Consider the following 21006-nt stretch of genomic DNA (forward strand, 5'->3'; position numbering starts at 1 on the left):
AGCAGAGTCCACCTATGCAGGGTCCACATTATGTCTGTGTCTGGCCGCAGCAAGCAGAATCCATCTATGCAGTATCCACAGTATGTCTGTGTGTATGGCCACAGCAAGCAGAATCAATCTATGCAGCATCCACAGCCTGTCTGTGTCTGGCCGCAGCAAGTAGAATCAATCTATGCAGCGTTCACAGTATGTCTGTGTGCCTGACCGCAGCAAGTAAAATCAGTCTATTCAGCGTTCACAGTATGTCTGTGTCTGGCCGCAGCAAGCAGAATCAATCTATGCAGTGTCCACAGTCTGTCTGTGTGTCTGCACGCAGCTAGCAGAGTCCATATATGCAGCATCCACAGTATGTCTGTGTGCCTGGCTGCAGCAAGCAGAATCAATCTATGCAGCGTTCACAGTATGTCTGTGTGTCCGTGTGACTGGCCGCAACAAGCACAGTCCATCTATGCAGCGTCCACAGTATGTCTGGCCGCAGTGTCCATCGATGCGGCGTCCATCGTATGTCTGTGTGTCTGGCCGCAACAAGCAGAGTCCATCTATGCAGCGTCCACGCTATGTCTGTGTGTCTGGCCGCAGCAAGCAGAATCAATCTATGCAGCATTCACAGTATGTCTGTGTGTCTGACTGCAGTAAGCAGAATCAATCTATGCAGCGTTCACAGTATGTCTGTGCGTCTGGCCGCAGCAAGCAGAATCACTCTATGCAGCGTTCACAGTATATCTGTGTGGCTGGCCGCAGCTAGCAGAGTCCATTGATGCAGCGTCCCCTGTATGTCTATGTGTCTGGCCGCAGCAAGCCAAGTCAATCTATGCAGCATCCACAGTATGTCTGTGTGTCTGGCCGCAGCAAGCAGAGTCCATCTGTGCAGCGTCCCCAGTATGTCTGCATGTCTGACTGCAGCAAGCAGAATCAATCTATGCAGCGTTCACAGTATGTCTGTGTGTCTGACTGCAGCAAGCAGAAACAGTGTATGCAGCATCCACAGTCTGTCTGTGTGTCTGGCTGTAGCAAGCAGAATCAGTGTATGCAGCGTCCACAGTCTGTCTATGTGTCTGACTGCAGCAAGCAGAATCAGTGTATGCAGCGTCCACAGTCTGTCTGTGTGTCTGGCCGCAGCAAGCAGAATCAATCTATACAGCACCCACAGTATGTCGGTGTGTCTGACTGCAGCAAGCAGAATCACTCTATGCAGCGTTCACAGTATGTCTGTGTGTCTGGCCGCAGCAAGCAGAATCAATCTATGCAGTGTCCACAGTATGTCTGGGTCTTACTGCAGCAAGCCGAATCAATCTATGCAGCGTTCACAGTATGTCTGGGGGACTGCCCGCAGCACGCAGAGTCCATCTATGCAGCGTCCACAGTATATCTGTGTGTCTGGCCGCAGCTAGCAGAGTCCATTGATGCAGCATCCACCGTATGTCTATGTGTCTGGCCGCAGCAAGCCGAGTCCATCTATGCAGCATCCACAGTATGTCTGTGTGTCTGGCCGCAGCAAGCAGAATCAATCTATGCAGTGTTCACAGTATGTCTGTGTGTCTGGCCGCAGCAAGCAGAATCAATCTATGCAGCGTCCACAGTCTGTCTGTGTGTCTGACTGCAGCAAGCAGAAACAGTGTATGCAGCGTCCACAGTCTGTCTGTGTGTCTGACTGCAGCAAGCAGAATCATTGTATGCAACGTCCACAGTCTGTCTGTGTGTCTGACTGCAGCAAGCAGAAACAGTATGCAGCGTCCACAGTCTGTCTGTGTGTCTGACTGCAGCAAGCAGAATCAATCTATGCAGCGTCCACAGTCTGTCTGTGTGTCTGACTGCAGCAAGCAGAATCATTGTATGCAACGTCCACAGTCTGTCTGTGTGTCTGACTGCAGCAAGCAAAAACAGTATGCAGCGTCCACAGTCTGTCTGTGTGTCTGACTGCAGCAAGCAGAATCAATCTATGCAGCGTCCACAGTCTGTCTGTGTGTCTGACTGCAGCAAGCAAAAACAGTATGCAGCGTCCACAGTCTGTCTGTGTGTCTGACTGCAGCAAGCAGAATCAATCTATGCAGCGTCCACAGTCTGTCTGTGTGTCTGACTGCAGCAAGCAGAATCACTCTATGCAGCGTTCACAGTCTGTCTGTGTGTCTGACTGCAGCAAGCAGAAACAGTATGCAGCGTCCACAGTCTGTCTGTGTGTCTGGCCGCAGAAAGCAGAATCAATCTATACAGCGCCCACAGTATGTCGGTGTGTCTGACTGCAGCAAGCATAATCACTCTATGCAACGTCCACAGACTGTCTGTGTGTCTGGACCTGGTTCATGCATAGGAAATAGGAGGATCTCATGAACTAAAAGGTACTAAAGGCAAGTCTGGCCTATTGACTTTGTCAGTGGCTGTGATTTTCGGGCCTTGCGTTGCAATGAATGATTGAACCCAGGGCGGGTTGTAGTCGGTTCTGACGAAGGACGCGTGCCAGCCTTCTGAGAGCCGAGCGTGGAGGCCTGTGATGTGCAAATGGTGCAAGCGAGCCCACGCTACGGCTTCGCCTAGCTGGGTGAGCGGAGATTGCAGGCATCAAGGAACTGATCTCTTTAGTATTCCTTGAATGCAAATCCCCGAGCAGCCAAGAAACTGCACGAAAGGCGATGTCAGCAGCTGCGGAGGCTCCAGATAAGGTGCAGCGCAAGCATGGCAGGGATGCCGCCTGGGGACTGGCAGCGGGCTGATAGCAAGGGCCAGGCTGCAGGCCGTTCATCTATGCTATCCGTGCTAACAGGCTTAGCAGGGAAATAACTTCCTCTGATGTCAAGAGCTTGATATCGGCAGCCATTTTGGATGCAGTTAACTGGCTGCACACACCAGAGGGATAGTATAGCTCAGCAAAAGGCAGCAGCTGAAGGTTCGCACAGAAAATACAATCCAAAAATAACACGAGAGAAAGGCTTTAGGTGCAAGCAGGGCTTTAAGTGGCATGACAAATCTTGGGGGTCTCTCAAAGGGGCGTGGTCAATGTACTTTGGGGCGTGGCTTAAAACACAAACTACAAATCTGTGCTTAGCATAGTGTGCCGCCCAATTTGTATTTTGCTGTTTCTGTCATTGCATCCAAATATATGATACCACCAGTATCATCATACCTACAACAAGGGCAGGACTATTGGCTTTGTCAATGGTTGTTAGTAACATAACATAAATAAGCAACAACTATGGCTTCTATATAATATTGAAAAAGCTTCCACTTAAAGCCCTGGTGACACCACGACAATGTTGCTGCTTCTGAGTTTCAAAAAGAGAAGGGAGATCCAGAGAGAAAATGACTGACTCCCTTTAAAGGATCGCCCCTTCCCGAGAATAAATGGGATGAGAGGCAATATAGTGGCACAAATAGCTCAAATACAACACAGAACAGATCAAAAAAAGAGAGATGTATTATATCTTCCGTCTTTTATTGTTCTTGTTGCACTTCGCACAAAACAGTCAGCCAACGCGTTTCGCCCAAACACGGGCTTCTTCAGGGCAAAATTATTAAGAGTGTAGGATATTTCTTTGATGATCAGCAAACAGAGAAACGTCAAATCCGTCAAGCCAATGTATAGCGACAATGAGACACAACGACCTCAGAGACCCAAGAGTAAGCGATCTTTGTCTGAGGTCTTAATTCTGTAGACTACTTGTCAGTCTTGGTACGGGACGTGAAGTACGGAGACTGCGCCGGATAACCTATTTTGGACGTGGCTAATACCACTGTTCGAATTAAGACCTCAGACAAAGATCGCTTACTCTTGGGTCTCTGAGGTCGTTGTGTCCCATTGTCGCTATACATTGGCTTGACGGATTTGACGTTTCTCTGTTTGCTGATCATCAAAGAAATATCCTACACTCTTAATAATTTTGCCCTGAAGAAGCCCGTGTTTGGGCGAAACGCGTTGGCTGACTGTTTTGTGCGAAGTGCAACAAGAACAATAAAAGACGGAAGATATAATACATCTCTCTTTTTTTGATCTGTTCTGTGTTGTATTTGAGCTATTTGTGCCACTATATTGCCTCTCATCCCATTTATTCTCAAGTATTTATTGACGTTCTACAGGCAGCAGAGCGTTTGAGGTGGGCAATATTCTACATTACTGGTGACTGACTCTGGTGGTGCAGTCTTCTGTGACCCGGCTGCTTCTTCTTTCTATGTATAGATCGCCCCTTCCCCTACAACGCTCCCCTGGCATGACCTCATGCCGTAACTTCTCCACTAGTGAGAAGTGAGCCGTGCGAGCACGCGCACACTAGTGAGAAGTGAGCCATGTGAGCACGCGTACACTAGTGAGAAGTGAGCCGTGCGAGCACGCGCACACTAGTGAGAAGTGAGCCATGTGAGCACGCGTACACTAGTGAGAAGTGAGCCGTGGGAGCACGCGCACACTAGTGAGAAGTGAGCCATGTGAGCACGCGTACACTAGTGAGAAGTGAGCCGTGCGAGCACGCGCACACTAGTGAGAAGTGAGCCATGTGAGCACGCGTACACTAGTGAGAAGTGAGCCGTGCGAGCACGCGCACACTAGTGAGAAGTGAGCCATGTGAGCACGCGTACACTAGTGAGAAGTGAGCCGTGTGAGCACGCGCACATCGATGTGGCTGCTGTCACTGCAGTCCGGGAAAAAACGGACCGCCTGTGCCAGGGCACAAAACAGAACCCGATAGAGACCCGTTACGAGGCCCCCTTTAAAAAGCTGCCGCTGAGACCCGGCCCACTTAAAGCCCTGGTTGCAAGACCCATCAAGGTCGCCGTCAGTCTGACGGGGCTGCAGACAGTCAGTCCTACGGGCCTGGTTCCTAGATCCACAGGAAGCTCAGTAGAAATCCCGACATGGCACTGTCTCGGATTCAGACCCACTGGCTTCACAGAGATGCCAGCCTTTTAGAAACGACCTGAATATTCTACCCTACATGTCAATTGAGGTAAGCGACCCTGAAATATACTGCAAACAACCAGAAGTGAACTTAGAGGAGGTGTTTCTTGAATCGAAGGGGTACGTACAGCTTATATTCACAAACAATTCACACATTGACATGGGAAGCAGTGGCCTGAAGGAGGTGGGCGCGCCTGCGCCTTGGGTCTCGCAGTCCTCCCCGCCCACCAGGGACACCCTTACCTGGATGTACTCCGTCAGTGAGTTAAAAATCTGCTTGGTCACTGCCAAGGACTTGGAGAAGTTCCGCTGGCCGGACTCGTCGATCACCTCTTTCCCAGAGTAGTACCAGTAGAAGTCGCTGATGGATTCCTGGGGAGAGAGCAGTGGGGGTGTCATTAGTGGGTGAGTCCCTTGCCAGGTCCCACCAGAGCTGCAGGCACAAGGTGCAGGCAGAAGAGGAACATTTCACAGTGTAGAGAGCAGCAACAATGAATGCAGCAGCACATGATGGGCACAACAATCTGACGGATGTTGTCTGTCGATCTGGAAACGGGGCGACAATGCAGCCCCTGAGGCAAACATCCGACAGAAACAGTCTGAGACGAGACCAAGGCCACTTAGCAACCCCATGAGTTCATTTCCTAACTGGTCTTTCCTCACATGCTTGATATTTGCCTATTCAGTACTGAGTTTCTCCTGTTTGTGGACTCAGAGTACTTCTTTGATTTCATTTACTGTTTATGTATTTGCTATAATATAGGAACGCTCCTTCATTTTTAGTTTGGGCCAAAACAGCATTGTGTCTGGGCACGGTTCAAGACACTTGACAACAGAGTTACTTACCTCTGATAACGCTCTATCTGGTAGAGACTCTATCTAGCTTCTTACCATAGAATTATCCACAAGAGTCCGACTGGAACGGTACATTTTCTAGCAGTACTCTTGCACGCCAGTGGGTTGCATCGTTCAGCTTCGTACTGGTGTTGTCGGCGTTGTCTATGTCAAAAGTGGCAAATACTGTAGCTATATAGGCACCACCTTGTCGCGCTGACGTCAGTTCATTCCTGTGACTTTCTACACCAGGAGCGCAGAGCCATGGTGAAGACTGACCACTACTGTGAGTTTCTAGGGCCCTTTTCATAGGGAAGCCCTCATTCTTTAATCAGGTCAGATAGAGGGGAGAATGGGAGGGTAGATAAGGAACCTGCGGCTAGATACAGTCTCTATCAGATAAGATATCAATGAAGGTAAGCTACTTGTTCATCTGAGAGACACTTTTAGCTGAAGATCCATTACCTTAAAATGGATACCCAAGCAATGCTTCCCTATAGGCGGGACTGCAAACCCAACTTAGACCAGAAAGTCCTACAGGGCTGAAGGGGCAAAATGCCCATCCCAACAGACCTGAGTGTCTTAGTAACCGTTGAAAGGAAGCCCACATTGCAGCCTCACAGATATCCATGACTGGAACTCCGTGAGCTGACACAGTGATTGCAGCTTTGGCTCTGGTAGAATGAGCGTGCAAGCCCTCGGGTGGTTGTTTCTTGGCCATTGCATAGCAAATCTTCATGCAGAGCATTATCCTTCAGGAGATGGTTTGTTTCTGCACAGCCTTCCCTTTCTTGTACCAGATGTACCCTATGAAGAGCTGGTCATCTAGCCGGAATCCTTTTGTGCAGTCAAAGTAAAACAACAACACTATTTTTGAGTCCACATGGTGGAGGCGATCCTCTTCCATAGAAGGATGAGGCAGGGCAAAAAAGGCTGGCAGGTTGATGGTCTGGCCTACGTGAAAAGGAGTGACAACTTATGGAAGGAAAGAGGCACATGTCCAGAGAACCAGTGTGTCAGGGTAGAAAGTGGTGTACGGAGGATACACCGAGAGTGCCTGCAACTCGCTGACCCTGCTGGCCGATGTAATGACCTCCAGAATAGCGGTCTTACATCAGGAAAATGAGGACGAGGTTCACATCGAACTGGGGCATGATGAATGGCCTGGGGAAAACATGTGTTGAAATCTCATCACAACAGGTGACTTAAATAAGGAAGGTTGAGCCAGCAACCTCAAAAATGCAGAAATGGCTGAAAGATAATTTTTAACTGTGCCCAGAGCAGAGTCCTGCTGGCCAAAAGAGAGAACAAATAATAAGACCTGAGAAAGAGTATCAGTTAGGGGATTGATGTTTTTTGGTACACACCATGCCACAAATTGGTCCCAATGGCAGGCATATACAGGTTTGGTGGAGGGACGCCTTGGTGCCAGAATAACATCACAGACTTCAAAAGGAAATTCGTAGGCTTTCAATTGTCACCGCTCAATCTCCATGCAAGAAGGTGTAGCATTCACAGGTTTGGGTGGAGAGCCCTCCCCTGCTACTATGACATTAAGTCCTCCAAAAGAGGCAGCCAGATTGGAGGAGCAAGGGCCATGCTCAACAACTCGGGATACCAAACTCTCTGAGCCCAATCTGGAGCCACAAGAATGACTTGGGCCCAGTCGTTCCTGATCCCCTTGAGAACTCTGGGCAGGAGGGGCATGGAGGGAAAGGCATACAGGAGGCCTGAGCTCTGCTCCAGACAACAAGCATCTCCAAGCAAGAGCTGTCTTGGAAACTCCGGTGCGCAGGACTGATGACATTACGTGTTCTTGGCCGAGGTGAACATATCTAACCAAGGCTCTCCCCACTCTTGAAAGAAACTTTGCAACACCTCCAGATGGAGACACCATTTGTGATCGGTTAGGCATCCTTGGCTGAGTTTGTCCACCCTGCCATTCAGAGAGCCTTCCAGGTGTTGAAACACCAGGGAGATGCCATGGTGTTCCAGCCATGTCCAGAGATGCAGGACCACCTGACAAAGGGTCCACGACCCCACCCTGCACTGCTTGTTGCAGTACCACATGGCTGTGGTGTTGTCAGTGAACCTGCACTATCCTTCCCTTGATGGTGGGTAGAAAGGCTTTTAATGCCAGCCAGATCGCTCGGAGTTCCAGAAGGTTGATTTGGAGTCCGGATTTAGCCAGAGGCCTCTGATCTCCACCTCTGCCAAATGACTGCCCTATCCCAAGAGTTACACATCTGTCACCACTGCCAGATCTGGTTGGTGAAGAGAGAGGGGTCTGTTGCTGACCCAAGCACGGTTTGTTAATCACCACTGCAGATCTTTTGCATTTCCCTCTGAGATCTGGACCATGTCAGAGAGATTTCCCTGATGCTGCATCCACTGCAACTTCAGGTCCTACTGCAGAGCCCACATATGCCAGTGGGCATGTGTCACAAGCAGGATTCAGGAGGCCATGAGGCCCAGCAGCCTCAAACATTGGTATCATAACCCGAATATCCGGGACTTGCCGTTTGGGAGGACAGAGCCAAAACTACACAATGTCCAGAACAGCTCCAATGAAAGGGAGTGTCTGACAGGGAGTCAGGTGTTACTTCAGCACATTCATAGTGAACCCCAGCAAATGCAGGAGGTCCGCTGTAGTCTGGAGGTGGGAGATGACAGCCTGGAGCGAGCCTGCCATCAATAGCCAGTGGTCGAGATAGGGGAAGACTGGCATCCCAGATCTACGCAGATGAGCTACAACCACCGCCATCACCTTGGTGAACACCTGAGGGGCTCTGGTAAGGCCAAAATGGAGCACAGAGAATTGAAAGTGCTCATGGCACACTTTGAACTGCAGGTAATGTCTGTGGGCAGGCAGCTTGGGAATGTTGAAGTGTGCATCCTGCAAGTCCAACGCTACCATCCAGTTTCCCGGGTCCAGGGCAGACAAGATTTGAGAAAGCATGATCTTTTGGAACCTCTCCTTCTTGAGGAAAAAATTGAGAGAGCACAGGTCTAGGATAGGATGAAGGCCTCAGTCCTTCTTGAGCACCAGAAAGTGGCAACCACAACCAACTTCTGGCATCGGCACCCTCTCTCTGGTACCCTTGGCCAAGAGAGCCATCCTTTCCTGGTGCAGTAAGGAAAGAAGGTCCTCCGTCAGCCTGTCGCAAGCAAGTGGCTTGGGTGGAGGAGTAGTCTCAAAGGGGAGAAAGTAGCCCCTCCAGACAATCTGCAGAAGCCATTGACCTGATGTTCGAGACCTCCAGTGGGCCAGGTAATGGCGTATCTTGCCTCCCACTGGGTGCCCAGGATGATGAGAGTGCAAAATATAAGGAGTTGGAGGCTGCAGCTGCTAGGGAGATAGTGTACTGGACTGACTGCTGCTGCTCGACCTATGAGGTCTGTGGGTACTGCGTCCTCCGCCAAGCAGAGAATAGGAAGCTTGCACGCTATGGTGGCTGGGCAGGTATAGACATGGCTAGAAGCCTCTTCTGTAGCCGCAAAAGGCAGATTGGGGGTGGCGAGGGGCCATGGAAAGTGTCAAGGAGCTGGTCGTAGCCTTACTGTCCCTAATGCGCTCTAGTGCTGAATGCACCTTGCTCCGAGGAGACAGGAGCCATCAAAGGGAATGCCCATGTGCGACGCTTGGACATCTCCTGAAAAGCCAGTCAGGTGTGGTACTGTAAGGCCTCTGTCAATGAAACTGCTCTGCCCAGTGAGCATGTGGTATCCAGTCCACAACAAATCATGAACTTATCTGCATCTCTACCATCAGAAACAGCCTGGGAGAGTATAGCCTGGGCATCTTCCGGAACCATGTGCTTCACCTGCACAACCAAATCCCATGGGAGTAACTGCCCAAAAGACATGCGGAGTTCAGAGACTGCAGTGCCAGGCTGGTAGAAGAAAATATCTTCTTCCTTAAGGTGTCCAGCCTCTTCGATTCCCTGTCAGGTGAGGCGGTACAGAATGTGCCAGGATTTACATGAGAGGTTGAGGCTTGGAGAACCAAGCTCTCTGGGGTAGGGTGTTGTGTGAGGAAATTGGGGTCCCCTGGGACGAGATGGTAGTCGCGGGCAATCGTCTTTTTCAGAAATGCCCTGTGCTAGGCTTGGACGAGGTCCCAAGCAGGACATCAGTAAGGGCTCCATTGAAAGAGAGAAGCAGTTCTGAGGGGGTCATTCCCTGCTGAAGCATCTCCGTCAAGCTACTGTGGGTAGGCTAAGGCCAAGAACCTCGGCTGCCTTCCTCACCACCATTGCAAAGGACGTTTCCTCCTCCGTAGTCATGGTAGAGGGAGAAAGCATTCCAGTATCTGGAGAAGTGTCCAGACCACTGGCCTCCTCCAAGTACTCACACCAGTCCATCTGTGGATCCAAGGGCTGGTATTTCTCAGGGTCTAGCGACCCCTCCCAATCCTCCCTGAGTCCTATCCCATAGGAATAGGGCTCAGGCTCTGGACTGGAAAGCATGAATCTAGTCAATGCCAAATGACACCCCTCTGGGGAAGGGAGAGCCGGGAGCATCAACATCAGGGCTGGCACCTTTGAGGGTCGAGGTTGTACGACCAGCGCCAGTCTGGATCATCTGTGGATCCAAGGGTCCCGACTGACACTGGGGTGGGAGCCACCAGCGTGGAACCTGTAGGGGCCCCTCCTGAACCCACTGGGCCCGTAGGCACACTGGCGGGAGTGGGCCACTCAAATATGAGGGGCATGCCCTCAAAACTTGTGGAGTTGAGTGGGGGTCACTCTGGCTCCTGGAAACTCGGGGAAACATGGAGCCGACCTAGGAGCTGGCTCAACCACGGAACTAGGCCTCGAATGTTGACGGTCGTTCATCTGGTCAGATTGCTTTGATAAACGGGGTGAAGCTGAAGATCTCTTTGACGTCTTGATCTTCATTTTCGTGTGGAACTTACCAAGGTGGGAAGACTTTGACTGCGACGAAGATCGATGGCTCCGCAACTGAACTCAGGACCTTCCTCTCAACTGGGATCGAGACCGTCACAGTGTTGCATGTCAAGCAGCAGGGAGCTTGAGGGATCACTCCCTCAAGACTTTGGGGTGCATGGCTCAGCCATCGATCCAGGTCTTGGCGTTGTGGTTGCCCTGAAGGCACCAGATATGGTGTGTGTCCGTCACCGACATTTGTTGGTAACAGGTGTTGCAGGGCTTGAATCCAGCTGCACCAGGAGACATGTCTAAAAAAATTCAGGCAAAAAGTTGAAAAACAAGTCAAAAAATTAATGAGGGTAGCTCTCCCCAGATCTGCACTGACGCACAAGTTACTTACCTTTGGTAATGATATATCTGTAGGAAACATTAGTTAGTTAGATTCCTTATCTTAGAATATCTCCAGGCGTCAGGCTGGATCCGGAAAGATTTTTCGTCAGCAGTACCCTTGCGCGTCGGTAGGCATTGTCTGCGACTCCGCGTCCGTCGTCGGCGTCGTGATCGCCAGGATGACGTCGTCAGAGTACTTAGACGCCGCCCTCGCGCGCTGACGTCAGTTCTGTGAGTAGCTTTCCGCGCCAAGAAGGCAGAGCCATGCAAGAAACCGACACTGGTGCCATGAAACTAGGGCCCTAAAGGGGATGAACTTAACCCTAGATATCGGTTCACAGAACGGGGAGGATGGGTGGGGCGGTAAGGAATCTAACTAACTAATGTTTCTTACAGGTATATCATTACCGAAGGTAAGTAACTTGTGCATCTGAAAGAAACACGTTAGTTAGATTCCTTACCTTAGAATAGATACCCCAGCAATACCAACCCCGGTGGTGGGTCTGCGAACCAAGATCACACCAGGAAGTCCTGGAGAACGGAATGGCCAAAGAAGCCGTCTCTACGGACTTGGCTGTCCAGGCAGTAATGCTTGGCAAACGTGTGCAGCGAGGCCCACGTTGCTGCCTGAAAAATGTCCTGCAGAGGGACTCCTCGTCCCAAGGCAGTAGTAGTCGCTGTGGCCCGAGTGGAATGGGCCCTCTGCCCCACAGGAGGATCCTACTTAGCCAAGGAATAACAGACCTTAATGCAGAAAACGACCCACGGGAGATGGTTCCCTTGTGCACTGCCCGCCCCTTCTTAGCGCCCACGTAGCCAACGAAGAGTTGGTCGTCCACCAAACTGTTTTGTGTGATCCAGATAAAAGGAGAGCGCACGTTTTGGGTCTAGACGGTGGAGCCTCTCCCTCTTTCGAGGGATGCGGAGGCGGAAAGAAGGTGGGTAAGGTAATGGACTGCCCAATGTGAAAGGCAGTAACCACCTTAGGAAGAAAAGAAGGGCGGGTCCTCAGAACAACCTTGTCCGGATGGACAGAGAGGAAAGGAGGTTTAGAAGAAAGAGCCTGGAGCTCACTCACTCTTCTGGTAGAGGTAATGGCCACCAGGAAAGCAGTCTTGAGAGTCAGAAGACGAAGAGGACAGTTATGAAGTGGCTCAAAGGGAGCGCACATCAGATAAGTTAACACCAGATTCAAGTCCCACTGAGGCATTACAAAGGAAACAGGAGGAAAGATGTGAGTAATGCCTTTTAAGAATCTATTTACAAAAGGGACTTGAAAAGAGAAGGTTGATCAGGAAGCCTTAAGAAGGCTGAAACAGCTGAAAGATATCCCTTGATGGTGCCCAGAGCAGAGCCCTGATGGGCCAGGGAAAGAAGAAAGAAGAGAACCTCAGAAAGAGGGGCGGAAAGGGGATCCACAGCCTTTGCTGTGCACCATGCCACAAATTTGTTCCACCTGCAGGCTTATACCGTTTTAGTGGAGGGACGCCTGGCTGCCAGAATGACATCACAGACTTCAGGAGGCAAGTCAAATGGCATCAACTGCCGCCGCTCAATCTCCACGCATGGAGGTGGAGGCTGGACAGGTTTGGGTGGAGGACCGTCCCCTGCTGCTGCGACAGAAGGTCCTCCTGAAGAGGCAGTCGAATCGGGGGATCGATTGACAGACTGAGTAGCTCGGGATACCAGTACCTTCGTGCCCAATCCGGAGCCACCAAGATGATTTGAGCCCGGTCGCGCCTGATCTTCTTCAGCACTCTGGGTAGAAGTGGTATAGGCGGAAAGGCATACAACAGACCGCAACCCCACTTGCGACGAAAGGTGTCCCCGAGCGAGTGTCGCCTTGGAAACTCCAACGCGCAGAACTGCTGACATTGCGCGTTCTCTTCGGTGGCGAATAGATCTAACCAAGGCTCTCCCCACTGCAGAAAGAGGCCTTGCGCCACGTCCGAGTTTAGACGCCATTCGTGATCCATCATGCACCGGCGGCTAAGTTCGTCTGCTCTGGCGTTCAGAGAGCCCGCCAGATGTTGAACCACCAGGGTGATGCCCTGATGTTCCAGCCATGTCCAGAGGCGCAGAACCTCCTGACAAATGGTCCACGACCCCACCCCGTTCTGTTTGTTGCAATACCACATGGCGGTGGTGTTGTCCGTAAACACCTGCACCACACTTCCCTGGATAACGGAAAGGAATGCCTTCAGTGCAAGTTGGATCGCTCTCAGCTCCAAAAGGTTGATATGGAGTTGAGACTCCGCCGGAGACCAGAGGCCTCTGATCTCTGCCTCCCCCATATGGCCCCCCCATCCCAGGAGGGACGCATCCGTCACTACTACGTGCTCCGGTTGGGGTAGGGAGAGGGATCTGCCGCTGACCCAATCGCAGTTCGTGAGCCACCACTGCAACTGCTTCACAGTGCCCTCCGAGATCAAAGCAAAAACCAAAGGAAATGATGGACGGAGTGTTGAACATTGCAAGCACTCACCCCCAGTCAACTGATCTGGGTTTAATCCATCACCGTTCTTTAGCCCACTCTGCCACCCCAGTTCAGACATGGCCATATGCAAATCAGTCTGACCCTGTGCCTCATGAGAACAGTCCAGCCCGAACTGCCAAGCCATGTCTTCCCTGGACCGGAAACAAGCTTGCTAGGACCGGTTTCTGGCATTTTAGCCGTCTTCAGCCAGGCTTGCTTGAATCCAGTGGCAAAGTGAGCAAGGGACTCATGTCTGAGCATACCCTGCCAATTTAGGGCGAACAAAGCAAAAACCAAAGGAAATGATGGACTGAGTGTTGAACATTGCAAGCACTCACCCCCAGTCAACTGATCTGGGTTTAATCCATCACCGTTCTTTAGCCCACTCTGCCACCCCAGTTCAGACATGGCCATATGCAAATCAGTCTGACCCTGTGCCTCATGGGAACAGTCCAGCCCGAACTGCCAAGCCATGTCTTCCCTGGACCGGAGACAAGCTTCCTAGGACCAGTTTCTGGCATTTCAGCCGTCTTCAGCCAGGCTTGCTTGAATCCAGTGGCAAAGTGAGCAAGGGACTCACATCTGAGCATACCCTGCCAACTTATGGCGAACAAAGCAAAAACCAAAGGAAATGATGGACGGAGTGTTGAACATTGCAAGCACTCACCCCCAGTCAACTGATCTGGGTTTAATCCATCACCGTTCTTTAGCCCACTCTGCCACCCCAGTTCAGACATGGCCATATGCAAATCAGTCTGACCCTGTGCCTCATGGGAACAGTCCAGCCCGAACTGCCAAGCCATGTCTTCCCTGGACCGGAAACAAGCTTCCTAGGACCGGTTTCTGGCATTTCAACCGAAGCTGGCTGAAGTGCCAGCAAATGCAGGAGGTCGGCCGCAGTCTGGAGGTGGGAGACGACTTGCTGGGGCGAGCCCGCCTTCAACAGCCAGTCGTCGAGATAGGGGAAGACTGGAACCCCTAATCTGCGCAGATGAGCTGCGACCACCGCCATCACTTTCGTGAACACCCGAGGGGCACTGGTGAGGCCGAAGGGGAGCACGGTGAACTGAAAATGCTCCTGACCCACCGCGAATTGCAGGTAACGCCGGTGGGCCGGCAGGACGGGGATGTGGAAATAAGCGTCCTGCAAGTCCAACGCTACCATCCAGTCTCCAGGGTCTAGGGCAGCCAGAACCTGAGCTAAGGTGAGCATCTTGAACCTCTCCTTCCGGAGGAAGGCGTTGACGCTCCTGAGGTCCAAGATAGGGCATAGGCCCCATTTGCCCTTCTTGGGAACCAGAAAGTAGTGGGAATAGCAACCACGACCTACTTCTGGACCAGGAACGCGCTTGACTGCCCCTTTGGCCAAGAGGGCCGTAACTTCCTCCCGCAGAAGATTCAAGTGATCCCCCGACATATGGTGGTACTGCGGTGGCATGGCTGGAGGGGTCGTCTCGAAGGGGAGGGAGTAGCCCCTTCGAACGATTTGCAGCACCCACCTGTCCGACGTGATGGACCACCAGTGGAGCAGGTGATGGCGAACTCTGCCGCCCACTGGCGTGGAATGGGCCTGAAAGCTCGGACTAGGAGGGCTTTGAGGCGGATGCTGCCGGGGTGGATGTGGACTGACCGGCACGTTGTCCCCCGGTACCGCCTCTGCGGAATCCACATTAGCGTGCAGGTTGATTCTGCGGCTGGTGGCTAGGTGGACGTGAGGGGGCGCCCCTTCCTTGGCCAGGAAAGGGGCGAAAAGCGGAAGTTTGCGATCGCTGTGCCGAGAGGCCCAAGGACTTGGCCGTAGCCCGGGAGTCCTTGAAGCGCGCCAGTGCACTACACGCCTTCTCGACAAAAAGGCGAGTGCCATCAAAGGGCATATTCGTGAGGGTACTCTGGACATCCCCCGAGAAAGACGTGGACCGCAGCCAGCCGTGGCGACGGAGCGCCACCGTGGTTGATATCGCCCTACCCAGTGAGTCCGTAGTGTCTAGTACACATCGTATAGCATGTCGTGCTGCATCTCGACCGTAGACAAGAGCCTGGGTGAGCCGTGTCCGGGCCTCCTCCGGACACAGGGGCAGCACGTCCTCCACTGTATCCCACAGAGCGTGGGAATAACGGTCCAAGAGGCAAGCGGTATTCAAGGACCGCAGTCCCAAACTAAGGGAAGAGAACAGCTTCTTTCTGAACTGTTCCAGCCTCTTGGATTCCCGATCCGGAGGAGCAGACGGGAAGGAGGATTGGGAAGTAGAGGCCTGGATAACCAGACTCTCGGGCGTGGGGTGTTGGGACAGAAAACTGGGGTCGCCCGGAGCAGGGCGGTGGCGCCGGGCCACGTTCCGATCCACAGGAGGTACTGTGGAGGGCTTGGACCAGGTGCCCTGCAGAATGTCCACTAGTGCCTCATTGAACTGCAGCAGAGGCTCCGAGGAGCTTGCTGTCAGTTGAAGCACTTCAGTGAGGAGGTTAGTCCTCACAGCCACAGCAGGCAACTCCAGCCCAAGGGCTTCGGCCGCCTTGCGCAGCACCACTGAAAAAGCAGCACCTTCCTCCGAAGCCACAGTCGGAGGAGAGATGAAACCAGTGTCCGGGGAGGTGTCCTGACCACTGGCATCCCCCAGTTTGTCTGCCCACTCCCGTGATAAATCGGACTGCCTGGCCATAGGGTCCTCAGACCGCTCCCAGTCGCTCCCGTCATCCGATTCCTGATAAACAGGGGGAATAACCGGAGCAGGGCAGTAGATGAAATGTTCATCCATCGGCGTCGGATGCGGCGTCGGCCGGCGCCGCACCGGCGCCGGGCCCGGACCGGGGCTGAACCGGGGAACGGTGTCATCCGGAGACGGCGCCGGAGGTGGAACCGGTGTCGGCGCGGGCGGAGGAGGCATCGTGAGGTCGGCCGGCGCCGGCAGAGATCCAGGTCTGGATCCCTCGGGGACCTGCGGCATCGGAACCGAAGTAGTCGATGGCGCCGGGGCCCGGAGCCGCCGGATCGCGAGGTCGCCCAGTCGAGCCCGCGGGGCCCGAAGGCGCGCCGGCAGGCTTCGATGGCGGAGCCAGGCCCCTCATGGCCGAGAGGAAGGCACTGATCTCCGCCGGAGTCGCGTCAGTCCCAGGGACCGGCGGGTATGGGGACGGACGCGGCGGTGGGACCACCCTGACCCTCGACCGAGTCGCGCGACCGGCGAGGGGAGTCCGAAGAGCGGTGTCGCCTCTTGGACTTCTTTGAGTGCTTTGACTTACCCAAAGACTTCGAACCCGACGAGCGGGGATGGTGGCTGTGGCTCTGCGACTGGTCCTTCGACCTCCTCCTGGACCGGGACCTTGAACGGCGCGGAGCCGAGTGTCGAAGCTCGAGAAGCTTACGGGACCATTCCCGCCTAGCCTTCGAGGTCAAGGCCCGACAGTCGAGGCACGACTCCTCATCGTGGTCGGCCCCCAGGCAGTAAAGGCACCGGCGATGGTGGTCCGTCACCGACATCAGTCGGTGACAGGAATCACAGGCTTTAAACCCAGGCATCCTACTAGTACCAGAGTTGAGTCGACAAGTAGACCAAAAAGAGTCAAAAAAGTTTAGTCAAAAAATGACTAAGGGGTAAGCTCTTCCCGGATCGGCGCTGTCTGGCGCGGAAAAAAGAAGAACTGACGCCAGCATGCGAGGGCAGCGTCTAAGTACTCCGACGACGTCATTCCGGCACACATCGCCGGCGACGGACGCGGGGCCGCAGACTACGCCTAGCGACGCGCAAGGGGTATAGCAGACGAAAAATCTTTCCGGATCCAGCCTGATGCCTGGGGATATTCTAAGGTGAGGAATCTAACTAACGTGTTTCTTTCAGATGTCTGGGATTATTCTACAGGTGAGGAATCGGTAGGCAGAAGTATCCATTGGAAGCTTCCACTTTGAAACCAAGTATGCACACCGCGGAGTACCAGTCATCGGTAGTTGTCAATTATGTCATATTCGAGAAAGCCATCATCGATGAGGTAGTCACTGCCATTGATGTGGATACACTGTCACTGTCGACAGGGGTCGCTGTCAACAGGGGTGCCATTGACAGATTTGAAATCAACGGAGAGGTCATAGTCACAACAGGAATCATCGGTGGTGTCATTGTCAACAAGGATGTGTGGCCTTTCTCATTGACGTTGAGGCTTAGGTCACAGAAGACTTGGGCAGCAGGTTTGACTGGATGTCAATAGTGATGGATTAGTGCTTAATTTGTGCTTGTTGTTTCTTGACATATTTTATGCTTTTTCTGAGGAAAGCTTTGTCTGATGTTTGGAAGAGGTGGCCGAACGGGCCTCTGAAGTAAGTTCTAGCTGACGAAGATTCATATGCTTCTGTAGTTCAGCTACCTTTATGGAAGTGCTTGTGGGGCATTTTTGACTGAGTCTTCTAAAGAGGAGGGGCATCCCCTTGACAACAGGGAATTTTCTTCTTCTTCTGCAAATAAAGAGCCAACCTCGTGAATGCATAATTCCCCACCTTAATTATGGGGAATTGATTCAAGCATATATAAATCTTTAAGCAATATAATTCTGGAGGAACAACAATGATGTTGGGTCGCAATCCTCCTTTAACTCCAAATTCAATTTCTCTGCCTGTTCTCTAATGGCTACACTTACTTAACCATTCCACCTGATGTTGAAACTTCACTACCTTCGCTTTTACCCTTTCTTCAACATTTAAATGCTGCCAAGAGTATTAATTCTTGGATCACATACTCCCTAGATTCCATAATCCTTCTGAAACCTACAAAAAATCCTCATCAACCATCTTCAAGGCTCTCAAGAACTCAAAAAGACTCTAAGCTCCATAGTAAATCTGCATAACGAACAGACCTGAAAGGTACGGCTCATACTAGGCCTTGTGCATCTTATCTTAATCCTTGATGACCTCCAGCTACTGGTGGTCCAGGGAAGCATGGTTACTCAGGCTCTCCTTGACCTTTCAGCTGCCTTTGGTATGGAGGCCCATGATGAACAAGTTACTTACCTTCGGTAACGATGTATCTGTAAGAAACATTAGTTAGTTAGATTCCTCACCTTAGAATATCCCCAGGCGTCAGACTGGATCCGGAAGATTTTTCGTCAGCAATACCCCTTGCGCGTCGCTAGGCGTCGTCTGCGGCTCCGCGTCCGTCGTCGGCGTCGTGCGCCGGAATGACGTCGTCGGAGTACTTAGACGCCGCCCTCGCGCGCTGACGTCAGTTCTTGTACATAGCTTTCCGCGCCAGGAACGCAGAGCCATGCAAAGACCGACACTGGTGCCAAAAATAAAATCTAGGGGCCTGAAAAGGACAACCTTAACCCTAGATGTCAGTTCGCAGAACGGGGAGGATGGGTGGGTCGGTGAGGAATCTAACTAACTAATGTTTCTTACAGATACATCGTTACCGAAGGTAAGTAACTTGTTCATCTGAAAGAAACACGTTAGTTAGATTCCTCACCTTAGAATAGCTACCCAAGCAATACCATCCCCGGTGGTGGGTCTGCGAACCAAGATCACACCAGAAAGTCCTGGAGGACAGAACGGCCAAAGAAGCCATCCCTCCGGACTTGGCTGTCAAGGCAATAATGCCTGGCAAACGTGTGTAACGAAGCCCACGTCGCCGCCTGACAGATGTCCTGCAAAGGGACTCCCCGTCCCAAAGCAGTAGTAGCCGCTGTGGCCCGAGTAGAATGGGCGCGCAGCCCAACAGGAGGGTCCTTTTTTGCCAAAGAATAGCAAATTTTGATACACAAAACGACCCACCAAGAGATGGTCCGTTTGTGCACAGCTTTCCCCTTCTTAGCGCCCACGTACCCAACAAAAAGCTGGTCGTCCACCCGGAACTGTTTTGTGCGGTCCAGATAAAAGGAGAGCGCACGTTTTGGGTCCAGACGGTGGAGCCTCTCTTCCTCTTTGGAAGGATGCGGAGGCGGAAAGAAGGTGGGCAAGGTGACAGACTGCCCAAGATGAAATGGAATCACCACTTTCGGAAGAAAGGAAGGACGAGGCTGAAGGACAACCTTGTCCGGATGAACAGAGAGAAAAGGAGGCTTTGAAGATAAAGCCTGGAGCTCACTCACCCGTCTAGCCGAGGTGATGGCTACCAGAAAAGCAGTCTTAAGAGTCAGAAGACGAAGAGGACAATTGTGAAGAGGCTCGAAGGGAGCGCACATCAGGAATGTCAAGACCAGATTCAAGTCCCACTGAGGCATTACAAAAGGGACAGGAGGGAACGTGTGAGTAATGCCTTTTAGAAAGCGTGTAACCACAGGGGACTTGAAAAGAGAAGGCTGATCAGGAAGCCGCAAGAAGGAGGAGATGGCAGCAAGATAACCTTTCAGGGTGCCCAGGGCAGAGCCCTGCCGGGCCAGAGAAAGAAGAAAGAGGAGAACCTCAGAAAGAGGGGCGGAAAGGGGATCCACAGCCTTTGCTGTGCACCATGCCACAAATTTGTTCCACCGGCAGGCGTATACCGTCTTTGTGGAGGGACGCCTGGCTGCCAGAATGATATCACAGACTTCAGGAGGCAAGTCAAATGGCATCAACTGCCGCCGCTCAATCTCCACGCATGGAGGTGGAGGCTGGACAGGTTCGGGTGGAGGACCGTCCCCTGCTGCTGCGACAGAAGATCCTCCCGAAGGGGCAGACGTATCGGGGGATCGGTCAACATACTGAGTAGCTCGGGATACCAGTATCTTCGTGCCCAATCCGGAGCCACCAAGATGACTTGGGCCCGGTCGTGCCTGATCTTCTTCAGCACTCTGGGCAGAAGTGGTATAGGCGGAAAGGCGTACAACAGACCGCAACTCCACTCGTGACGAAAAGCGTCGCCGAGCGAGTGCCGCCTTGGAAATTCCAACGCGCAGAACTGCTGACATTGCGCGTTCTCTTCGGTGGCGAATAGATCTAACCAAGGCTCTCCCCACTGCTGAAAGAGACCTTGCGCCACTTCGGAGTTCAGACGCCATTCGTGATCCATCATGCACCGGCGGCTGAGTTCGTCCGCTCTGGCGTTCAGAGAGCCCGCCAGATGTTGAACCACTAGGGTGACGGTGACAAAGGGTCCACGACCCCACCCCGCCCTGTTTGTTGCAATACCACATGGCGGTGGTGTTGTCTGTGAACACCTGCACGACACTGCCCCTGACAGAGGGAAGGAAGGCTTTCAGTGCAAGTCGGATCGCTCTCAACTCCAACAGGTTGATGTGGAGACGAGACTCCGCCGGAGACCAGAGGCCTCTGATCTCCGCCTCTCCCATATGGCCACCCCAGCCCAGGAGGGACGCATCCGTCACTACGACATGCTCCGGTTGGGGAAGGGAGAGGCTCCTGCCCATGACCCAATCGCGGTCCGTGAGCCACCACTGCAACTGTTGTGCAGTGCCCTCCGAGATCAAGACATGGTCGGACAGGTTGCCGTGATGCTGGGCCCACTGAAACTTCAGGTCCCACTGCAGAGCCCGCATGCGCCGCCTGGCGTGATGCACTAGTAGGATGCAGGAGGCCATCAGCCCCAGAAGCCGCAACACTAGCCTGACCG

The 21006-nt window shown here is 52.6% G+C and overlaps 1 protein-coding gene across 4 annotated transcripts in view; it reads right to left on the reverse strand.

The window, feature by feature from the left end:
- Positions 1–21006, reverse strand: part of RYR3 (ryanodine receptor 3) — a 2047168-nt gene that overhangs the window by 363071 nt on the left and 1663091 nt on the right. For all 4 annotated transcript variants that reach the window (XM_085627314.1, XM_085627313.1, XM_085627312.1 and 1 more), the window contains one exon: positions 5126–5254. In XM_085627314.1, the coding sequence (XP_085483440.1) occupies positions 5126–5254 (129 nt within the window). The remainder of the gene's footprint in view (positions 1–5125; positions 5255–21006) is intronic.

The sequence above is a fragment of the Triturus cristatus genome, chromosome 9 (assembly GCF_964204655.1).
Source record: "Triturus cristatus chromosome 9, aTriCri1.1, whole genome shotgun sequence".
In the NCBI taxonomy this organism is placed as follows: domain Eukaryota; kingdom Metazoa; phylum Chordata; class Amphibia; order Caudata; family Salamandridae; genus Triturus; species Triturus cristatus.